This window comes from Egretta garzetta, unplaced genomic scaffold (genome assembly GCF_000687185.1).
Source record: "Egretta garzetta isolate BGI_Z169 unplaced genomic scaffold, ASM68718v1 scaffold557, whole genome shotgun sequence".
NCBI classification, from domain to species: Eukaryota; Metazoa; Chordata; class Aves; order Pelecaniformes; family Ardeidae; genus Egretta; species Egretta garzetta.
In genome coordinates, this window is record NW_009260264.1 from 304138 (window position 1) to 324477 (window position 20340).

Here is a 20340-nt window from a genome sequence, read left to right on the forward strand (position 1 = left end):
AATGCTGTAACTCACAGGAAGCTTGTGATGTTCATAATGGGAATTTACCTGCAGAGAGCTGTGCTAACATCAATTTGCATAACACACAGCTTTCTACAAACCTAGAATTTATTGTCACTCCTAAATTTTCATAAATCTTGCTGGTAAGTTTGTACTAGTTGGAAAACACACTGAAGACAGCTAGTGCTCCTCTGTTGTTTGAAAAGGGTAAAGTTTTAATGATTTATTTTTTTTTTTTAATTGGGTTTCTTTCTTGTACTCACTTGAGTTTTTAAGTGTCATCAGAATAAGCACATGAAATGATAATAACAAATCACAGACCTGCCTGGGCAAACATTCACAAGGATCCCACTTCTGGGCATGTTTTCCATCACTGTTGCATTTGTGGCACAGCAGGTATGCTTGTGCTCTGTCCTCCTGTAATAACACGGAGGAAAGAAGTCAGACGTGCTTCTGCAGGAATGAATCCTCTGATGGTCATTGAGCTCTGCAGAAATGGGGAGGCCAAAACAAAATGAAAAACGTCTGATGTAGACGTGTAAAAGGTAAACTGCAGGCAGTCTGGGATAATAGCTCTAGAGGACTGGCCAGCTGGAAAACAAAGTGCAAAGATCTGACTGTGGTGGTAAAGACAACTCATGCTAGAAGCTGAAGAGAGAGAGATCCTGTTGTGTGGAAAGGTGCTTCTTCCCTCATTTTGTGCCACATTGGCTCAGGGCAAATGCCATAAACTTCGATACTAAAAGGAATTCTGGGAAGACTGGCCTCAGTTTCTGGAGAAAACCTAGAGCAATGCCTCTCGCTGCTGTAGTTTTAAGGGATGATGTGCTGCACAGGTGACCTTTTGCATTAGAGTCAGCAGAGAGATGTCTAGTTGCTGTGGAGACCTGCTGTCCTGCAGGCCAAGGCATTTTTTCATCTCGTGTCTGGTGGGACAGTGAGCAATATGAGTTGGCCCTAGCATTAAATGAGAATGAGAATAAGAAGGGTAAATGGTTTCATACTGCCGAGGTCCTTGCTTTCAGTACCTCTGCTAGCTTAGTTACCCCTGCCTGGGCCATATGTACATTGTGATCTGCAGCATAGAACTACTTGCAGCACTTCTCATTCTGTTTCTCTGAGCCTTCTTTTTGCTTTCTTAATAAATATTATCTGGTGTAGCTGCAGCCGTAACTCTTGACCGTCCTCTTAGGATTGAGAAACGAAGACTTTGTCCTCAAAGAACAACAATCAAAAATTAAAATCATCTCAGTATTGCCAGGATCATGGAGGACAGCAGTAGGCTGGTGTGACGTCCATATGGCTACATATAAAGCCTCAGGTCTTTATTTGAATGGAAATCTGTTTCTGGAAAGAATAGTCCTAATATGCAGTACTTAACTAAGCGCAGATCTGGATCTCGGCAGTATACATATTGAAACTGGCTTCTGTTGGATTACAGAGAGGTCAAGTACCTCAGAAGGGGGAGCGCTAAGTGTATAGAGTGCCCAAGTTGAAACAACATTTGTCTCTCTTCCCTCAATGCCTGGCAGTGTCTCTCAAAGAAGCTTGCATCAAATAGGTCCCAGCATCTTCCCTCCTGCCTCTTTTGTTGACTTGCATCAAAATACAGGCAGAATGCAGAGCAAGGACCTGGCAGTTTTCATCTTCCTGGTGACCAGGGGCCCTGAGCTCTGTGCCCTGTTGGCAGCTGCTTACTGAAGAAATTGCTGTAGCGTCAGAAATTTGCCTGACCTTTTGGCTCTTATCCATCCCCATATGACAGTCGGTGCTTTATATACAAATTGTGGGCTAGGGTCCTGCACTCGAAACATGCTACAAGGGAAAACTTTGCTTTGAATTTTTTATTGTTTTTCTTTCAGAATGAACCTAGCTGCAGCTGGCTGAAGTTTCTTTCTGAGAATCCCACAAGCCAAACCATGTCCCCTGGTTATGATTTAGTACAATTTGTATTTTGAAAAAGCCATGGAAGTATCCTGTACCGTAGTAAATCACTGGCACTGCAGCTTTTCAGAGATGGTTCTGCTTTATGTTGATGTTGTGTTACCTCACTGTTACCAGAACAGAAGATTTTGTAAGCTGGTTTTAGGGACACAGGTCTGCCTGCTGTACATAGCAGAAAGGAGGGTATCTCTGTTGAAGTCTGTATTTTTTTGTTGGGAGTCTTTCTATAACCACTAAGGGATGTGTGTTAGAGCAGATGTTTCCTCCCTGTGGGGGAATATGTCAAGGTTGGCAATATGGGCAGGAGGAAGGGCAAAACACAGCGTTTGGTGCTATAAATTGAAAGTACCTGGGACAGGAGGTACTGCAGCGATGAGTGATTGAGGAACTTGATGGATGGCAGGTCTTCACAGCACTGTGCAAGAATACGATACAGGAAGAGAGGATTTTGGTGTGAAAAGGTGAGGGGTTGGGACAAGAGGTACCGAGAATTCAGCCTGGAGCACAGTTGAGAATAAGAAGAGAAGTGAGTCTTGAGATAGGAAGGATTGAGGTGATACATGAAAGAAGGTTTGGGGTAGTCTGATGTAGGAGGGACTGGGAATAATGGAGTATATTTGTCATGAGAAGCCTGGGTGTCTGTGACCCACAGCCACTATGGGATGAAACAATCATGAGAATGAGAAAAGTTGGCTTAAAAGGGTCTTGTGAAGAGTTGGAGGCCCCTGAGGCTGTAATGAGCATATGTGTCAACAGTCTCGCATGTAATGGGCTGCAGGGCAGAAAGATGTGTAAGGGAGGAATTCCCAGGCATGTCCCAGTAGGGTGTCTGGTTTGGGATGTTGGGTACCCACAGAGAACTATATTGTCCTGTCACTCTTGCAGTATTTCGGTTTTGGTAATACAGCAGCACTAATCCTTCTGCTTGTCTAAATTAAGGTGCCACTGGCATTGAAGATCGCCTGCAGGAGGGTGTTCCAGACACAATACAGGCATTACGGAAAGCGGGAATAAAAATATGGATGCTGACAGGTGACAAGAGAGAGACAGCTGTCAACATTGCCTATGCTTGTAAGCTGCTGGAACCAGATGACAGAATCTTCACTCTCAAATCACAGAGTAGGGTGAGTGGAAAATTACACTTTTCTTCAAATTTTTTCTTTTTCTCTGCTGAAAAATTCAGTCGGGCAGTATTCACAGGGCAATATGGAAAAATAAAATGTTCTCTGCTTTCCCAACCGAGCAAAGACAGCGTGATTTCTTGGAAGATGAAAATACTGGAAAAATGATGGTTTGCTTCCTTGCAGGTAAAATATGAAATCCTTTATATGTATGTAACATCTGCTTCTTCATATACAGTCCCTAAATGATGATTAATTATTTTAATTGAATAGACTGCTTAATTTCTCTTTGTGGTAGGTTAGAGAGTTGACATGCTTTACGTATTACTAGAGATTTCAAACAGCTGTGAGTTGCAGCATATTAGCAATGTAAGAATTATTGTTATGCAAATTCTATTGAATTAAGTTTTTGTGCTGCTTTGTGTAATATATTCCCTCAGCCCTGCTTGTCTTGCATAAAAGTACAAAGAATTGTCTCATTAAAGTACATTGCACACTATTCAAGAAAACTACTCTGCCAACAATTTTGTCAGAGAAAAAGCCACCTTCTCCCCACCACCCATTAATGGGTCATGTGATAGAGTGGTTAAAGGTGCTGCTGGTTTTGGGTGGCAAGTTTAATCCTGCTTGATGATTGTGTCCTCTTGTGGATGCTTATAACCAGCTGTTTTTCAAATCTTGATTTTTATCAATCTGGGGTTTCTTAAGAGAGAAATTACTAACTGTAACTGGTAAAGTCAATGTATGAAATGTTTCTCTTCAGAACAGACATGAAATCTGAGACTTCTCTAAAGGACTGGAGGATTTTTCAAGGACCTTTGTTTTTTCTTTTTTTCTCTGCTTATATGTTACTTCAGAAATTCAATTTGTATCTGCCATAAAAGATCATGTAGCAAGTGGTAACTGTGGGGAAAATAAAGTGAAAAAGAAAGGATTTTTAGTCCAGTTGTTTTTGAGGAAAGCTTGGGGTTTGATTTTAGCTAACTTTTGTATTCGTTTTTTCCTCCTGGGGAATGAGTGTCTTACTTAACAGTGAGAACTGAGCCCCTTTTGCAGAAGTGCTCATCCTCCCTCTAACTGGACTTTGAAATAAAAAATAGACAGGATTTGATACTGTTGCATTTCAAAGTAAAATAATGAGAAGATTTAAGAATATGTATTTTCTTCTATATATAGCACACGCATTACATATATTGATATCAAGAATCTTTTGGGCATCTTGAATTGATTCTGACAAGGTAAAAAGTTCTACAAGGCCCATTCTTCAGTAATTCATTACAGCTCACGTATAATCTGATGTGAAATGCACTTTTGGCTTTGCATGCCAGACAAAGGAAATGTAGAGAGCAAAAGTCTATCAAAGACTTTTTGTATTTATATTATAGAATCCTTAATAGTTGTTTTTTCTGCTATTCTATGAACATTTTCTGATTTGCTTCAGATTTTTTCCTTCTCCTAGTACAATACCCAAGCCAATCTACTTAAGCAAAGTTAAATCACAGGCCTTTTTATTAACTACAGATTGCATCCTTTGTGATTTTAAAGGGTTATTCAGCCTCATGTCTGAGCCTTTCTGGATTCAAGTGAAATGCTGCACAAGGGCAGCATTTGACCTTTTCTCCATATGTATTTTATAAATTGAAAAGGGAACCAGAACACAAACAGTATTTAATAATTTGCCTTTCTCTTGTCTTTAGGATGCCTGTTCCTTGGTGATGAGCAAAATTTTAGAAGACATCCAGAAGAATACTTCTGCCAAAAAAACCCCCAATCAGAAACTTGGGAATGTCTCTACAAGTTGCTCCACCCAAGCTGCAGGGCTCAGTGCAGGCCTGGTTATTGATGGAAGAACTTTAGAGCATGTCCTTGATGATAGTCTGCAGAATATTTTCTTGGAACTCACAGAAAAATGTCGGGCTGTAGTCTGCTGCCAAGCCACACCACTGCAGAAGAGTGTCCTGGTCAGACTGGTGCGAAATAAGCTAAAGGCGATGACATTAGCTGTAGGTCAGTCATGTGGTTATCGCCTTTTCTCCAAAAAGAATTGGAAGCCAGTTTCTTCTCTCCTGTGTTTTTGTTGATGTCTGTCACAAGATGTACTTTACAAGGAAGATAATCCGTTGAATTGTAGTTGTCTCTGGCATAAGATGATGTTAGTCTTCTGAACTAGCAAATTTAGTCCATAAACTTACTCATGGAAATCTAAAGCAACAAGAACAGCAGCAGTTGTGCACAGTGTTATGTAGCATGTCCAAAGGACCAAATAAGGGGATTTTCCTTGTCATTCTCCATCATAACCCCCCAAAATAGGAAGGGAAAAAAGGGGAGATGACTGGCTGTGATTTAAAACATCCATATTTTCTGTTCCAGCATGCCAACTAAACTCCGACAAAAGGAACAGCTAATATCCATTTGGGGAACACAGCTCAGTTCAGTCAGGCCTTCCGCTTACCAGTCCTTCTTTCTATGGGGTTTTCCATAGGCTGCACTGTTGGCCATAAAAATGTTTTTCTCTGAACTCTCTGGTGTTCCTCTTTGTTTTCCTGCCACCTCCGTGGTGACGTGATAGCCAGCAAAGCTGCCTCCAGGTTGCATTCCAAGTAAGAGAGGTTAGTTTTCATTTTTCCTCTTTCCTTTTCTCTGTAGGCGATGGTGCCAATGATGTCAGTATGATCCAGGTGGCTGACACTGGTGTGGGAATATTGGGCCAAGAAGGCATGCAGGTAGTGTATACAAAGACAGCTGCAAATGACATCAGATTCATTTTAAATCAGCTCAGAGTTTATCCTGGAGGCCCAGTGGCTCCACAGTACATTACTGTACACAGGCAAGAGTTTGCAGCCTGAGCTCACAGCCAGGCAAACAACAGAGCTTGTTGCCTGCCACTGAACTCCCTATCATTCCTATCCTGCCAGGAAAGAGGCAGCCTAAGCATCAGTGATTTCTGTGCAATTGTGTGGTAATAATAGAGACAGCCACGTTCCTGCCTATGTTGTGCTGGGCTGAGCTGTGTGCGTTAGTGTAAAATGTTGTACGGAGGGGCTCAGATCTGAGTGAGGGTAAGACCATAAGCACTATGTATAAAAAAATCATAAAATAAGAATTTCCAACAGTAGGTAAGTTGCTCACTTGGCAGTATCTGAAGGTTATCTTTAATGGTTTGGATATAACATATGCTTTCCTTCATGTGCATTGCAGGCTGTGATGGCAAGTGACTTTGCAGTCTCTCAGTTTAGACACCTCAAAAAGCTGCTGCTTGTGCATGGTCACTGGTGTTATACCAGACTTACCAACATGGTGCTTTACTTCTTCTACAAGAACGTGGTATGTAGCTGTCCCACCCCAGGGAAATCACAGTTTGCCTATTGAGAGCAGTGAAGGGCTTAATGGGGCTTTATATTCTTTTTTAGTTGCTAGTGTGAATGGGTTCAGAAAGACACAAAAAGCATATGTCAGACAGTTCGTTTTCCCATGTACGTCTGCAGACACCAGAGACTCTTATTCCTTGGACTGAATTTCCTACTCAAAGCCATTGTCTGATTTGATTAAACAGTGGCTAACGGGCGTTACTAATGTGGTGGCAGCATGACTACTTAAACAAGTCATGTCCAATTTTGAAATTTAAAGCTGTGTGCTAGTCAAATATAATTTCAAAGTGTGGGATTGGCATGAACTCCACAGCATTTATACTTAATTTTCCACAGATTACTGTAATTAAACTTAAGATCTGCCTGTTTTCCTCCTGGCTTTTAAAACAGTTGTCTACGGGTAACATTTTATCATGTCATCTTTGACTTTTCAGGCCTACGTGAACCTCCTGTTCTGGTACCAGTTCTTTTGTGGGTTTTCAGGCACATCAATGACTGACTATTGGATCTTGATTCTTTTCAATCTCCTTTTTACATCAGTGCCACCCATCATTTATGGTGTCTTGGACAAAGATGTGTCTGCGGAGATACTCTTGCAGCTTCCACAGCTGTACATGATGAGCCAGAAATCTGTGGTAGGTTAAAGAATGCTTGGCCTGAAGCAAATCGGAATTGTCAGCATCTGAGCCATTTCTGTCTGTCTTTCCGTCCCGGTTCACACCAGGCAACCATGAAGTTTAAAACCACGTTCTCTATTAGAAAAACATCTAGGCCTGTGCACAAACATATGTGCACAAATAAAAGCTGTTTTTTCAGAAGTTTTTTGTAGGTTCTTTTCAGCCATACACCCGATCTTATCAGACATTTGGATGGTAAGAGAAATTAAGGACTTCAGATGAAGTAATGTATGAGATAAACGTTACCAGAATGTTCATTTCATTCACTGCCTCAGCTGTCAATATGCTTCCCCAGAATTGGTTTCTTTTGAGCATCTAGGCTTACTTGTAAAGATAAGGGCACTAGATACTGTTTTTTTACTGTCATATAAGGGTCTCAACCACCAAAGTAGTGAGGAATGGGTAAGAACCAGAGCAGATTCCTTTTAAGTAATCCTCAAGAAAGTTCTGTCATTTAGGGTTCTTTTCCCCTTGTGAGTATGTTCTGGAATTTGCTGGTGGAAGTTTTCTCCCATCTGAAAACACTGTATGTCCTATCTACTCTATAAGTAAATTCTGTCCAAACATTTAGCAAGGATAAGCACAGGGAGCAGGGGGTAGTTTCTTACTGATTTATACAATTTTGAGTAAGCTTTTTCCTGGTTTCTGCTTTGCTGAGCATGAATTCTAGTATAATTTTAACTTCATAATTTTTTTTTTTTACTCTAACACTTAATGAAAATAATATTTTTATTATAACAATTGAATACAGTTACATACTGAGCCCGAAACAGTTACTAGTTACAGATACTAGTAGCCCAGAGAGAGGAAACATTGAGCATATGATTCACCTAAAACTCACCATTTTCTTTATGATTGTAGCCTTTCAGTAACAGATTTGACATTAAGAAGAATTCCTAAGAGAGTGGTCAAACACTGAACAGGCTTCCTGCAGAAGTGGTCAATGTCCCAAGCCTGTTGCTGTTTAACAGGCATTTGGACAATGCCTTTAATAATAGGCTTTAACTTTCGGTCAGCCCTGAAGTGGTCAGGCACTTGGAAGAGATGATCATTGTAGGTCCCTGCCGACTGAAACAGTCTATTCTATTCTATTTGTCCAGCACAGCGTTGCCTTGCTCTGTGGTTGGACTTGTTAAGTAGTATGTAATTTCCTTTTTTGCATGGAAGCACAGTGAAATAATCACTTTGCATTAAGTGCAGTGCAGAAGGAAGAGGAATGCTTTAAAAGATGTAGAATCACAATATTGCACAATGACTTCATAAGTGCACAGCTCTGTACAAGCTATGAAAATGGACAGTAACTTGGATTTACCTTCAGTAGTTTAAAGCACTTCCCTGACAGGCAAATAAGAAGATAAGTTTCCCACACCACCTCCAGAGAGCAGTTCAGTTCCTGAAGGCACTGAATTACTTTTTAGAGAAACCCATCTCTCTCCGCTAATGGTAGAGGAAGTCGTGGGTGACTAGGCTGCTCACCTGTGTGGCTCAATTTAGTGCCCGAAAGGAATGGGCTATATCTGAGCCAGGGCACATGCAGCTATGGTTTCATAAGCGGTTGAGCTGTCATGGCAGTTTGCTGCCATTGAGTGAGGAAAGCTCATTCCTTCTCCTCTTCTCCCTTCTTTTCTTCCCATTACCTGTTTCCACCCACATAGTTAACCTCCCTTGTGCCAGCTTGTTTGTCCCATCAGATCCTTCCAGGACCTGATTTAACTCACTAAACCAGCAATGTGTTATTCCAGCAGAAAAGTTAATTGATTTCTCACACTCTGGTGAGTTAACTTAGCTCACAGCGCAGTCCAGTCCGCGCAGAGGAGTCAACCAGCACAAATTAAGAGGCAAAAGCAGATATACCAAAAAGAAGGGAGTGGTGATAGAAGGAAGTGGGACTTGGCATTCAGCGATGGTAAGCTGCTAGGGTAATTCACTGTCCTCTAGCCCTCTCCCTTCCTTAGCAGACACTTAGGTAAGGCTCTGGTAGGTCTGTTCTGGCAGAAACAGCTGTAAGATTCGAGTTCCCAGATCTGGCTGCTGATTTAAGTGCTAACAGTTAGCTACATGTGTGGAGTGAGCTCTTTGTTACTATTATCATAACATAAAAGATGCCTCTTCATTGGGAAACTAACTGGAATTACTTCTGCAGATTATCTTTCACCAAATTCAAATTAATGCCAATTAAGGATGCAGCAATTTGTTCAATTTGTTTCAATGCCATTATCTCTTTTTCTTACAGGCTTACTTGCCTTCAACTTTCTGGATAACCTTGCTGGATGCATTTTACCAAAGTCTCGTTTGCTTTTTTGTGCCTTACTTTGTAAGTGCTGGGTATGAAATACACTTATAGATTTTGACATACTAAAAACCCAGGGAAATTAGAGAGTAAAATGAAGGGTTTGATTTTACTTCCTCATATATAAACGTGCACCAACAGGTTCATCACTGGAACTGAGCTGAACTGTGTGCATGCAAATATGTATGGTATTGAAGCTATTCATGCCACTTTGTGTATTCGGACTGTACATGAAGAATGTATTACGCTGACCGCTGCCTTCCTTTACAGACTTACTATGGCTCAGACATAGATGTTTTTTCTTTCGGAAACCCCATAAACACAGCAGCGCTCTTCATAATACTGTTTCACCTTCTCATTGAGTGCAAGTCTGTGGTGAGTACTTTGTTTCCAAAAGAGTATTTTCCTAGCAGAGTGTATATGCAGCTTGCATTAAAATTAAACAGAAGAAAGAGCTTAACATACAAAACAGTATAAAAGGGCCAAAACCTAAATATTTTGTTTACGTGACCATGTGAGCTCTCCTAATGCACCTGTCGTTGGAGCCAATAGAATTACTCGTATGAGTAATATTAACAAAAATTGGCTTCAGAATTATTTGTAAATAGTGAAAGGATCCTGCCTCGTTACAGTACAGTGGTCTTGGGGGTGTCAGTTTAGTTTTGCAAAGGGTAAAACCACCCAGTGATCTACTGAGCCTTCATTAGTTCCCAAAGCTTGCACCACAGAGACAGCAATGTGAACGGTTGATTTTGAATGCTTGGAAGTGTGATAGGCTCTGTGGCCAGGATAAACCATTCAGAGGTATGTTTTGGTGCCAGAACTGGAGAACCAACATGCTACAGAAATGCTATTCCAGTTTTTAACTAAGTCTGTGCAAGCTAAAGCATCTGCATTAGCTCGGGTAAATTTACAGCCCTTACAAGGGTAATACTTGGCTATTTTGCATCATTTTACATGAAATATAATAATATTTACAGTAGAAGGACATAGATTAATGGGGTTTATTTTTTCTCTTTTTTTAAAAAATACTTTTTAGGGTTGTTTCACAATGAATGAAATTTCAAGTTGTGATTCAGTCTTGTCAGTGTTCTTTTGGGAGCATGACAGCAGTGATAAAAATGTCTTTATTGAGAATATATGAGTGTCATGAGTGTATCCACGCTCTCAATAGGAAAACATCACTTAAATGGGGTTTTGGCATTTTTGTATGTCGGCAAGCTGTCAGACCAATGACAGTGTTGTTTCCATAGTAACTGTTTTAGCCATTTAGGTATAAAATTACAGAAAACTCCAATGTAGCACAGTTAATCGATGTCTCACACAAGATATTTAAGGGTGGTGTCATGTGAAGATCTTGCCTGCATTTGCTTGAGAAGGCTTTCTCTGCTGCCAGTGGATGAGGTGCCCATCTAAGGCAAATGGCACAAAAATGTCTTTCACAAAAGAATCAAAAGCTATGCATTTAGTAGAATAAAAAAAATTAAATGGCTGGGTTACCTGTGAACTGTCGGAAGAAGGCTCCGTTCTTCCTGGAATGTTTTGTATAAAATTAGGAATATTACCTGAACAGATCTGTCCTCTGTTACATTACGCATCTGTCCTTGTAGGAGGATTGTGTGCGTGTTCACGCACGCCTGTGGACACACATACAGGTGTTACAGGTCTTTCTGCTTACAGCTTAAATCTCATTTCTTTCCTGTTCTGAATTGCAGACATGGATACATACAGTAGTTATAGTTGGCAGCATCCTGTTATACTTTGTCTTCGCTCTGGTTTTTGGGGCCACCTGCAAAACCCACAACCCACCATCAAATCCTTACTGGATCATGGAAAAGCACATGACAGACCCAGTATTTTATTTAGTTTGCCTCCTGACTACTTGTGTTGCTCTGCTACCCAGGTGCGTTTCTGTTCTATAATTGCAAATTGCTGTTGTTAACAAAATTAGTTTTCTTTCAGTCAGTGATGCTATAAATCTCTTTGGCTAGCGGTCTTCTTCCCCCCTCACCCCTTTCCCCCATTGTAAAGAAAACTTCATAACTGTACCAGACCAAGCCATGTGAGGACAGCTCTTCAGTGATGTGTTCTCGAATTACATTTCAGTAAGTAAAAAAAGTCTTTTGTGATTTATATTATGTTAAATTATTTAAATTATATTAAATATTGCCTTTGGAGGGAAAAAAACAGTAATCTCTGTAACCACAGTATTTATAAACAAAACCATTAAATAAGAGATCAAAGTTGAACACGCACAATACGTAGAAGTACTGTGCTTAGTCTGTGTTTATTTGTGAAACCATTTTCTATTTGAAATTTTTGACATGAATATATATAAGAATATTTAGAATGAAGAGTGCATGTACCGGCTTTTTTGTGGGGAGGAAACATGCTGACTAGATTCACAGGGGGTCCTGAGCTGTGTTTTTGTCGTGCCTAATGTTTCATTAAGTGTTTTGCCTCACTGAAGAAGTCATAACTCCAAGTTTGAGAACTCATTCACCCTGGAAAGGCAGAAGCATTGGGTGGAGGTCCCAGATACCAGCACGCTGAGCAGGGAGACACCTGAGCGAGCCAACAGGGGAAAAACAAAGTGTGTGAAAACCAGTGAAAGAGAGACTTCATCAAACTGTGGGTCTAGTTCTATTTAGTGGCTACAGCCATCCTCCTGTCACTGGCTGAACATGAACTCGAGTCTGCAGCCTATTAGCAAAGTGCCTCCAGGACCAGTTTATTCATTCTTTGGTAGCAAAGTGTTGGGGAGAGTAACTGCCACTTCCTCCTCACCTGATGTCATTTTATATCGTTGGGCACAGTCTGGGCACACTTTCTGGATGAAGTGCTGCAGTACAGGCTGCGTGGGCTGTCAGTGCCGCCTGCGGGAAGGCTGGCAGAGCCATGGCTGTAGGAGCCTGCAATAGCCACCAAGTACCCGAGTCCCCTTTGAAGAAATTCCCGCCTGTGTCTTACGCGCGCCAGCCAGGGTTTTGCCACACTCCCCAGAGATCATGACTGATAGCTTTGGTGCACACTTCAGTGCAGGAGAGGGACAAACCGTGAGGTGCAAGAAACATGTGTGCTCTTCCCTCCCCATCCCTGCTCTCAGCCTGGCTTCAGGTGGTGACAATAGAGCCTTTTCTTCCACACACGGTAAATCTCCCTTACACAGCAAATAAAGAGATAAATGCTTTTCTGGGACCTTTTGGTAGGGCTGTAGAGAGCCTAAGTAGGAGAAAGTTTTCAGCTTGGTGACTGCTTCCAGTGTACAGGTGTTCAATTTTGAAGAAAACAGTGGGTTTTGTGGTGAATTAAATGCAAAGTATTTAGACTTACCAGTGAAATTCTTTGAGTCATTTGCACTCTCCCTGTGCCAGTACTTCAGAAGATTCATAGCTGTTGTGGCTAATCCAAGCTTTTCTACTTCAGTGATTTGAAGTAGAAGTGCCTATTGCGGAACCACTGCTGTCACACATATGGTTTTTGCCTTGCTTATTTCTGATGTAATCCTTTGTAAGGTGCTGAAGAGCCACCACTTGGCAGGGACTGTGAAGCCAAAGGGTGCTCTACACCTTCTCACCTGAGGGACTGAGATTGGGGCTTTCACTGGGGCTTTGAAGGATGCTGGATGCGCTGTTGACTGAAAATTAACTGCAGAAATCTATGATTAAAACATTTGCGCAACCAAAGTTGCCAGTCAAGTCAGTTGTAATATGAATATGAATTGTTACTAGAGCTTAATTCTGGAACATCGCTTGTACTCCATATTCGTCTCACTGCATGTGATGCTTTGTTTCTTTGGCCTTTGCTTTCATGTTCATTCTTGCTTCTGCTGAATTCTCTGGCTCCTGCAAAAGTTTGGAGTTTTAGAACGATGCCTTGTCTACTCTTCTGAGCTTTCTAGGGCTATGTTAGTGCTATATTATCAGTGCAAAACAGCAGTGATAAACAGCTTCTCAGCTGGAAGCATGAATTTTTCTAGGCCTGATTTTCTCCACAATAGCTCTTAACTCCTTAAATCTACACTGAAGTGCCAGGGAAACTCTAAACTGCACCGATTTTGATGCCTTTTTTCTACGTCCTGACACTATACACAGAAAGCTCCAGTTTCAGTGTAGCTGGGACCCCAGCCCTTCCCTGAAGTTGCAAGTGCACATTGCTGCAGTAACTAGTCTGTAGGAGAACCGTGTTCAGGACAGAAAAATGGTAGCACCCGAGATCAGTGTCTGTGTTTTGAAAACACCAGTTTTAAAACATTTTCTGGTGCAGTTGCTGGCCTTAGAGTTTATTTTCACAGAATGGCACCTGCAAAAACTGTTTCAGAGGCTGCAGCAGCCTCAGGGCTGCTTGAATGGTGTTTCGTTTCCTTTGGTGTTACTGGAAACAGTTTTGAGTCTGCTTCTAAACAGCTTATTTGAAACTGTGTTTATTTTGTAGGTATCTGCTGAGGGTTCTCCAAGGAACATTGTTTCCATCTCCAGTGTTGAGAGCCAAGCGTCTTGACAGACTGACCCCCGAGGAGCAGAGGGAAGCAATTAAGAGATGGAAAGATGACTGCTTTGTAAACTGTAGAGTGGAGTTCCAGGCGACTTCTGGGTCTTCCAGCTCAGCCACAGGTGCTGTATCAGAGGAAAGCACTGCCAGTGTTTTACCAGCATCTAAAATGCCTTTTCAGGCCTGTTCAAGAGAAGGGTTAGTAGAGGACACCTCTTTCTTACCAGACATTCGGGACGAGCCTGGGAATACAAATGACTTGAACTCTGAAAAGGCCGTATTTCTGAAGTCATCAAAGGGAGCTAATTCAGACACATTTGACAGTGGTAACTCGTGTGCCAAAGTCCCCGTGTGTGCTTCTGAAGAGGGCAGCAGCGCTGCTTCTCTAGCACACAAAGCAGGTTCAGATTCTGCTTTGTGTGAAGAAGATGCCTTAATGTATTTTGTGAAGTTGGAATGCTAACTGTTTAAACCCCAAAAGTAATAACTGCTGATTTATGCCATGTTGTGGTTTTGTTTTCTTCAGCCAAGGTAGACAATGCACATGTTTCCTTAAAAGCTTTTTTGTTTATAAAGCTTTTTAATAATTTATTAAGACATTCAAGGTATAAATGGCTGGGTTGTATTTTTATATTTTTTCACACAGTAGACTTTGCATACTGCTTACTTCTTGTATGCGACGTTGCGTAATACCTTGTGGTGTTACGGGCAGGACGTTGCATGAATACGGATTTGCAGGATCCAGTTCAGGTAAGCCAACCTGCTCCCTTGCACCGCTGTCCTAAAATCCTAGCGTTCTCTGGGATTCACCACTTGCTGAAATATGAAGTAAGCAGAAGGGCTGGGATGTCGTGTTGCTGGTTGGCTTGTTGCAGGACTCCTTCAGTACGTGTATATGGTAATTGTTTTAACCATTGTGGTTGAGTTTGTTTACTGGTTATTGCACGGGCCGTCTCGGTGCTGGCCAAACACAATTTTAACCATCACAGTGGCAGCTCAGATCAGACATACATGTCACGTGTCTCCCTCACCTTCCTCTTCCACAAAAAGAGCAAATCCCAGTGCAGCCTTTTGTTCTCCATGATAGTTCATCCTCCTGCTACATCCCTCCTTCTTGTCTCCACGTGCCATCTCACATCATGCACCACTGACTGGGCTTCTTTTCTTCCTCACCCAACTCGGATGGTGGCTGCCTGACTTTTCTCTAAACTCTACCTCATGCTTGCACTGCAGAAGTGCCTGCCAGTGGCAGTGGGTAGCTCTGGTCCGTCTTCAGCTCTCCTCTTACAAATAGCAGCTTCTAGCTGATGACATTACTCTTCTTCACACTCAGGTGTTTTTACATTCCTCCAGACTTTTATAATAAACATCTTCAGTATCTCTAAAGGCTGCTCAAAAGAATGTATAAACCATTGCATGCCCCAAATTTGAGCTCTGTCACTTATCTGTCTTGGAGATGTCCTCTGCCAGTTCCCACTGCTCTGCACCCTGCACAAAAGCTGGCTGACGTGCATGTGGCTACTTCTGGATTCCAGACTGTCTAAAATATTCCCTCCTTTTTACTCCCTGCACCACCCCCCCCGAAGTTACATGGCCAATTTATGGAGGAACTTAGGAAAATGTTTGTATCTGCTAGCACCTGTTGAAATAAACAGTTTCCTCAAACTAGCTGCTAATGAATTATTAGCATTGAGCCCATTTTTTGGTCCTGTTTCTTTCTCAAACTTTCTGCTTTCAAATTGCCAAGATTTGTGTGTTTATTTTTAGGCACCGCGTTTGGAGCAAGGGCTCTGCTTTTTAATTGAACCATGAGCTTTTCATGTCAATGATCAACATTACATATTCCACATCTTTTAAGATCTCTGAAAGAATTTAAACAAACGCTGTGAGGTCCGAGGCAGCTGCTGTTATGCAGGGCAGATATTGAGGGCACGCTAAGTTCAGTCAAATGCGGGTCACCACATGTTACCAAAAGTTTAAAATGGTTCTGTTTTCAAAAGGTAGAATGTAATTAGGGTTGACTCCATCCCTAGTGTTAGTGAGGAGAAAAATATCCTTTTTGTCTAGCCTGTAGAAGAAAAACAGTGGAAAGAGCCAGTGATGACAGCCATTTCTGCGAGTATTTTTTTTTATTTATTTGGTTTGACATATGACAAAATATTTTTGTTAAGTTCTAACGTAAGGTTAGTGGGGACCCTTGAAGTGATGGCAGACATGCAACTTCTAAGAGATCATGTCGAGCATGTTGGTTTGCAGTTACAATTTTCAGATGTTTGTCTGTAGCATCCTTCGTGCTGTGGGGGGCACCTTGCCAGGAGTGGACTCGAGGTGTCCTGAGGGAGGCATCTCAGCTTTCCCTCCAAGCCATGGGAACCGTGAGGTGTCTGGGAAGAAGATGGAAAACGGCTGGCAGGTTATGCAGGGGAACAGACTTGATGGGACTCAGTGCTAAGTCATCTGCTCTGCTCCACAGCCCCAAGGCAGGCTCGGCTCTACCCTTACCATACCTGGCAGATGTTCTCCTGGCATAAGGAGCTCCAGAGAAGCAGGCCAGGCCAGGGCTTTCCTGCCCTCAAAGTTAAACATTGGTTTTGTTTCTATTGTCTCACCTGAATGTTTCTTCTGCACCTTAAATCTATGGCCTCGCTTCACCTGTGGCCACAGAGAACAGATTATGCTGTTCTGTGGTTCTACAAGTCTGTGACTCTTGTCACTGAGGTACATTGAGCTCTTGTGGAGGAGCTCTGGGACTTGTGGTCACCTGAGGGAGTCCAGGGCTCAACTCTCCCCTTCCTGCCACTGTAAAAAGGTGCTTGGGGGACAACACGGGCCTGTGACCTGCCCTCTTGGTGCCTCTGCCGCAGGAGCAGAGACCTACCGGTGGAGTTGGCAGGCAGCTGATCATTCAGTCTCAGGAGTTCACGTGTGTATCGTACAAAAGCTGTAAGCATTCCGAGCTAGGTATTCCAAAATCCTCCGTGACTGTAAGCCGTGGCGTCACAACAAGCTCCGTGACGAAACATGAGTGGCAGTCACCTGTTAGACCTGGGGCAGCTGCACGATGCCTCTGGGACACGTAATTTGCTGTTCTGGGGCTTTTTGCAAGCCTAGCCACCCCGCTGCTCACTGCTTAATGCGGTGAGGCTTTCAGGTAGACTCTTTAAGTTGGATGAAGGTTGATTTCACCTCAGTCTCAAAGGTGCCAGGCCTTGTGGGTTGACTTGGAACTTTAGGTCCTTCTAAAAGTTCCTCTGTGCTGAGATTGTAAGTGCGTGCTTTTGTACCACTTGAAGCGGTAGGGAATAACACACATGTGCGTTTTATTTTTTTCCTTAGTGTGTTGTTTCACTGATGGTACGTGTTGCTTAGAATTGTCCACTATAGGTTGTGTTCTTTTAGAGGACATTGACAAGCAGTCTAAGCAAGTGGTAATTTTATCCATTGTGTAAAACATGATCTTTATTTCCTTTTTTTTTTGTTTTGTTTTTGTGAACAAGCAGCAGAAATCTCTAAGGGCTGTCTGCTGTGATCACTTGCTGTTTTTCACTGAAGGGGAGATGAGGGCAGTGAGTCTTTAATAAAAGTTTCAAAATGTTAATTGGCCATATCTAAAGTGGTGCCAAATGAAGGGTGCAAGCAAATCGCTCTCCCTTTGCTTCTCAACAGTGGAATGTTTCCTTTATTTTTTTTTTAGCACTGGAGACGTCACGATCCCCTGCTTGCTTCTGCGCTTAGGCACAGCGTGACCTGACTTTTCCATTTTGAAAAGAAGCCTTTTAAGATCATCTCACAGGTGCCTTCCAGATGTCATGAGGGAAAGCACAGCATTGACACTTTTGATTGTCAATTTAAAACAAACCAAAACAACCACCTTCAACTCCCCAAGTTTTGCAGCTATACCTGGAGCAGCTTGAGCTCACTTTTTGATGTGCAATATTTGATTTTGAGAGAAAAATAAGTTTTATTTAAATTATTTTTTTCACGGCAGACACACCTGTGCTAAACATTTGCAGGTGTCAGTCAGCCACATCCTTTATTGAGTGAATGCCTTTGCAGCACAGCAAGCTGTGGTCTGTACCTGGGGCACAGCAGAAGGCAGAGGACCAGCTAAGGCAGTGTAGGGTACCCACCCCTCCTGCCAGCCCTTGCCCTCTGCGGAGGCTAATGGACAAGGTCTGAAGGTGGCTGTGTTGGTCCTGGCTCTTGCTTTCTCTTCAGAGATCCAGCATCCTACAGAGTCCTATAAAATATGCTATTCCTTTGCATTCATTATGGCTACTCGTTACAGCCAGTACCTGGGCACGTCGGGCTAAGTTGGTAAGATGGAAATGGAGGGCGTGAACCGAAACAAGAAATCACAGTCCGTTGCTGGGGTCAAAGATTGGTTGCTGTGTTAAGAACGTTCTCATAGCTGAATTTCAGTATGGTTTTTGTATTATTTGTTCCTGTTTTATTCTGGTTATGTTACTCTTCCCCTCGTGGTCCTGGATACTTTACCGTTGCCTGCAGTGAAAAGGCAGCTTTTAACTATTTTAAGTTTCTGTGTGTTTAGTATTTTGAGTTCAGCACATGTACATGTTGTTGAAATGCTGCCTACCAGTTAAAAGGAGTTGGTTATTCCAAACTAATTGTATTCCTGAGGAAAGCCATAGAACAGAATGTGTTCGGAGAAATTTGATTGCAGCTTTAGTTTTTGAGATTTTTTTCAGTCCAGAGTAGTTGTTAGCAGCGGTATTCTTGGTAGTATTCTGTATTGGAAGCATCCATGCAGAACAAACTAACAGTTGTACAGTGGGAGTAGTGCTAGAACCTCCACAAGTGTTGTAGGACTACACAGGGCTGTTGGACCTGCTTAAAAAAGCTAGGTAAGGGGATGCAAATACCTTTTTAAGGCTATTCTTAGGCATTATTGCTGAAGTTACAGCATCACGCCTCCATGTTGTTGTTGAGTCTCTCTCTCTAAAGATTAAAACACATTTTCAACGGAGAATTTACTTGGAAAATGATTGTAAATTTTTATTAGTACAGCTAGAAAGAAACACATCTGCTTGACTGTGTGACATTGCTTCCAGTTGGAGCTACAGCTGTGGTAGGAGTAAAACCAACAATGGTTACCTTACAGTGAGGCTACACTTGTAAGAGAAACAGCATAAATGTGATCATAGCCGTTATGTCAGCACACAGGGAAAGGCTTGATACAGTGGGAGGAGGACTATATTTGCCTATTTCATGTGCACACGTTAAAAAAAAGCAGTATAAAAATACATTTATAAAATTACAAATTTCCTCTTTACATGGAATGTTGTGTCAGACACAGTTGTGGGGAAAGAAGAGACCCAACTGCTCCTTCCTAAAGCCATTTGGGATGGGGCTCAGCCTGCAATCTCTTCAGACTGATCCCGTACAGGAGGGGGCTGGACCATCTGTTTAAGCAGGACTCTCCCTCGTCTCCTGGGAGGGACTGCTTAGAAACTGGTGGCAGGCCTAACCCAGTTAATTAAAATGTGTAATTACACCTTATCATTTGGTAGTGCTCATATCTACATGAAATGGCTACGTGTACCCCAGTGCTTTACAAAATTCAAAGCTGCTCACCGCTTCACCCGCTGGAGAGATGTCGGTCTGGGCTGGTCATTTCACAACAGCACCTCTTTGGTTTTGCTTCTGGAAGAGAAACCTCGCTGAAGCCTGCCCATCACCAGAGACAGACGGCGGGGGGGCTGGCTCTGACAGCCCCTGGGCCACCTACGCCAGGTAACCGGTTCCTCTGGGACTCTGAAGGCTGCTGACCTATGGCTGCAGAGGGCCAGGCCCCAGAGGAAAGGTGAAGTGGGGGACTGAGAGCTCCCGCTTCCAAAAAAAATGTCCGTGAGGCAAGGGCATCGAAAACCTGCTTCATCTGTAATCTACCTGCACTGGAAAAACGTCTGCTTTCTCTCAACTTACAGCTGGGGGGAAGAAGAGCATTTATATGTTACAGTAAAACCAAAATCCTTAATATATAAAAAAAAGCTTAGACCCAAACCTAGTGAAGCCTAGAAGGGTTTTCTTTCTGAGTATGAAGCAGTGATACAATAGTCACTTCACTAGAGTTTCAGAATCCGTAACATAAATACTGAATATTTATTAATAATGCTGTCTAGAGTGCTGCCTAGTATGTCTAACATTAGGCATGTTAAAGGAGAAGATATGGAAATAAGAGGTAAACCTTCACTAAAGCAATAGTCAGATCTATATAGATTATTTGTAACACTATTAATAGTACCTGAAATGTGCATTCCTTGCTCTCTTAATGCACGTTTCCACATACGGCAGTCGTGGTATTGACAAGGCCCTGCCATGTTGTCATGGGGGCATGCCCGAGGTAGCAGAGAGGGTAATTCTATGCCTTTGGCTGGATTCGCAGCGGACCAGGCACAGCACTGCAAACACGCAAATTTTAAATGCAT

At 42.3% G+C, this 20340-nt stretch overlaps 1 protein-coding gene across 1 annotated transcript in view; it reads left to right on the forward strand.

Moving 5' to 3' along the window:
• Positions 1-15292, forward strand: part of ATP10D (ATPase phospholipid transporting 10D (putative)) — a 37454-nt gene extending 22162 nt beyond the window's left edge. The window contains 9 exon segments of the mRNA XM_009642300.2: positions 2884-3068; positions 4763-5072; positions 5712-5788; positions 6264-6389; positions 6868-7068; positions 9344-9424; positions 9671-9775; positions 11116-11303; positions 13835-15292. Of these exon segments, the coding sequence (XP_009640595.1) occupies positions 2884-3068; positions 4763-5072; positions 5712-5788; positions 6264-6389; positions 6868-7068; positions 9344-9424; positions 9671-9775; positions 11116-11303; positions 13835-14354 (1793 nt within the window). The 3' untranslated portion in view covers positions 14355-15292.
• Positions 15293-20340: the final 5048 nt, after the last annotated feature.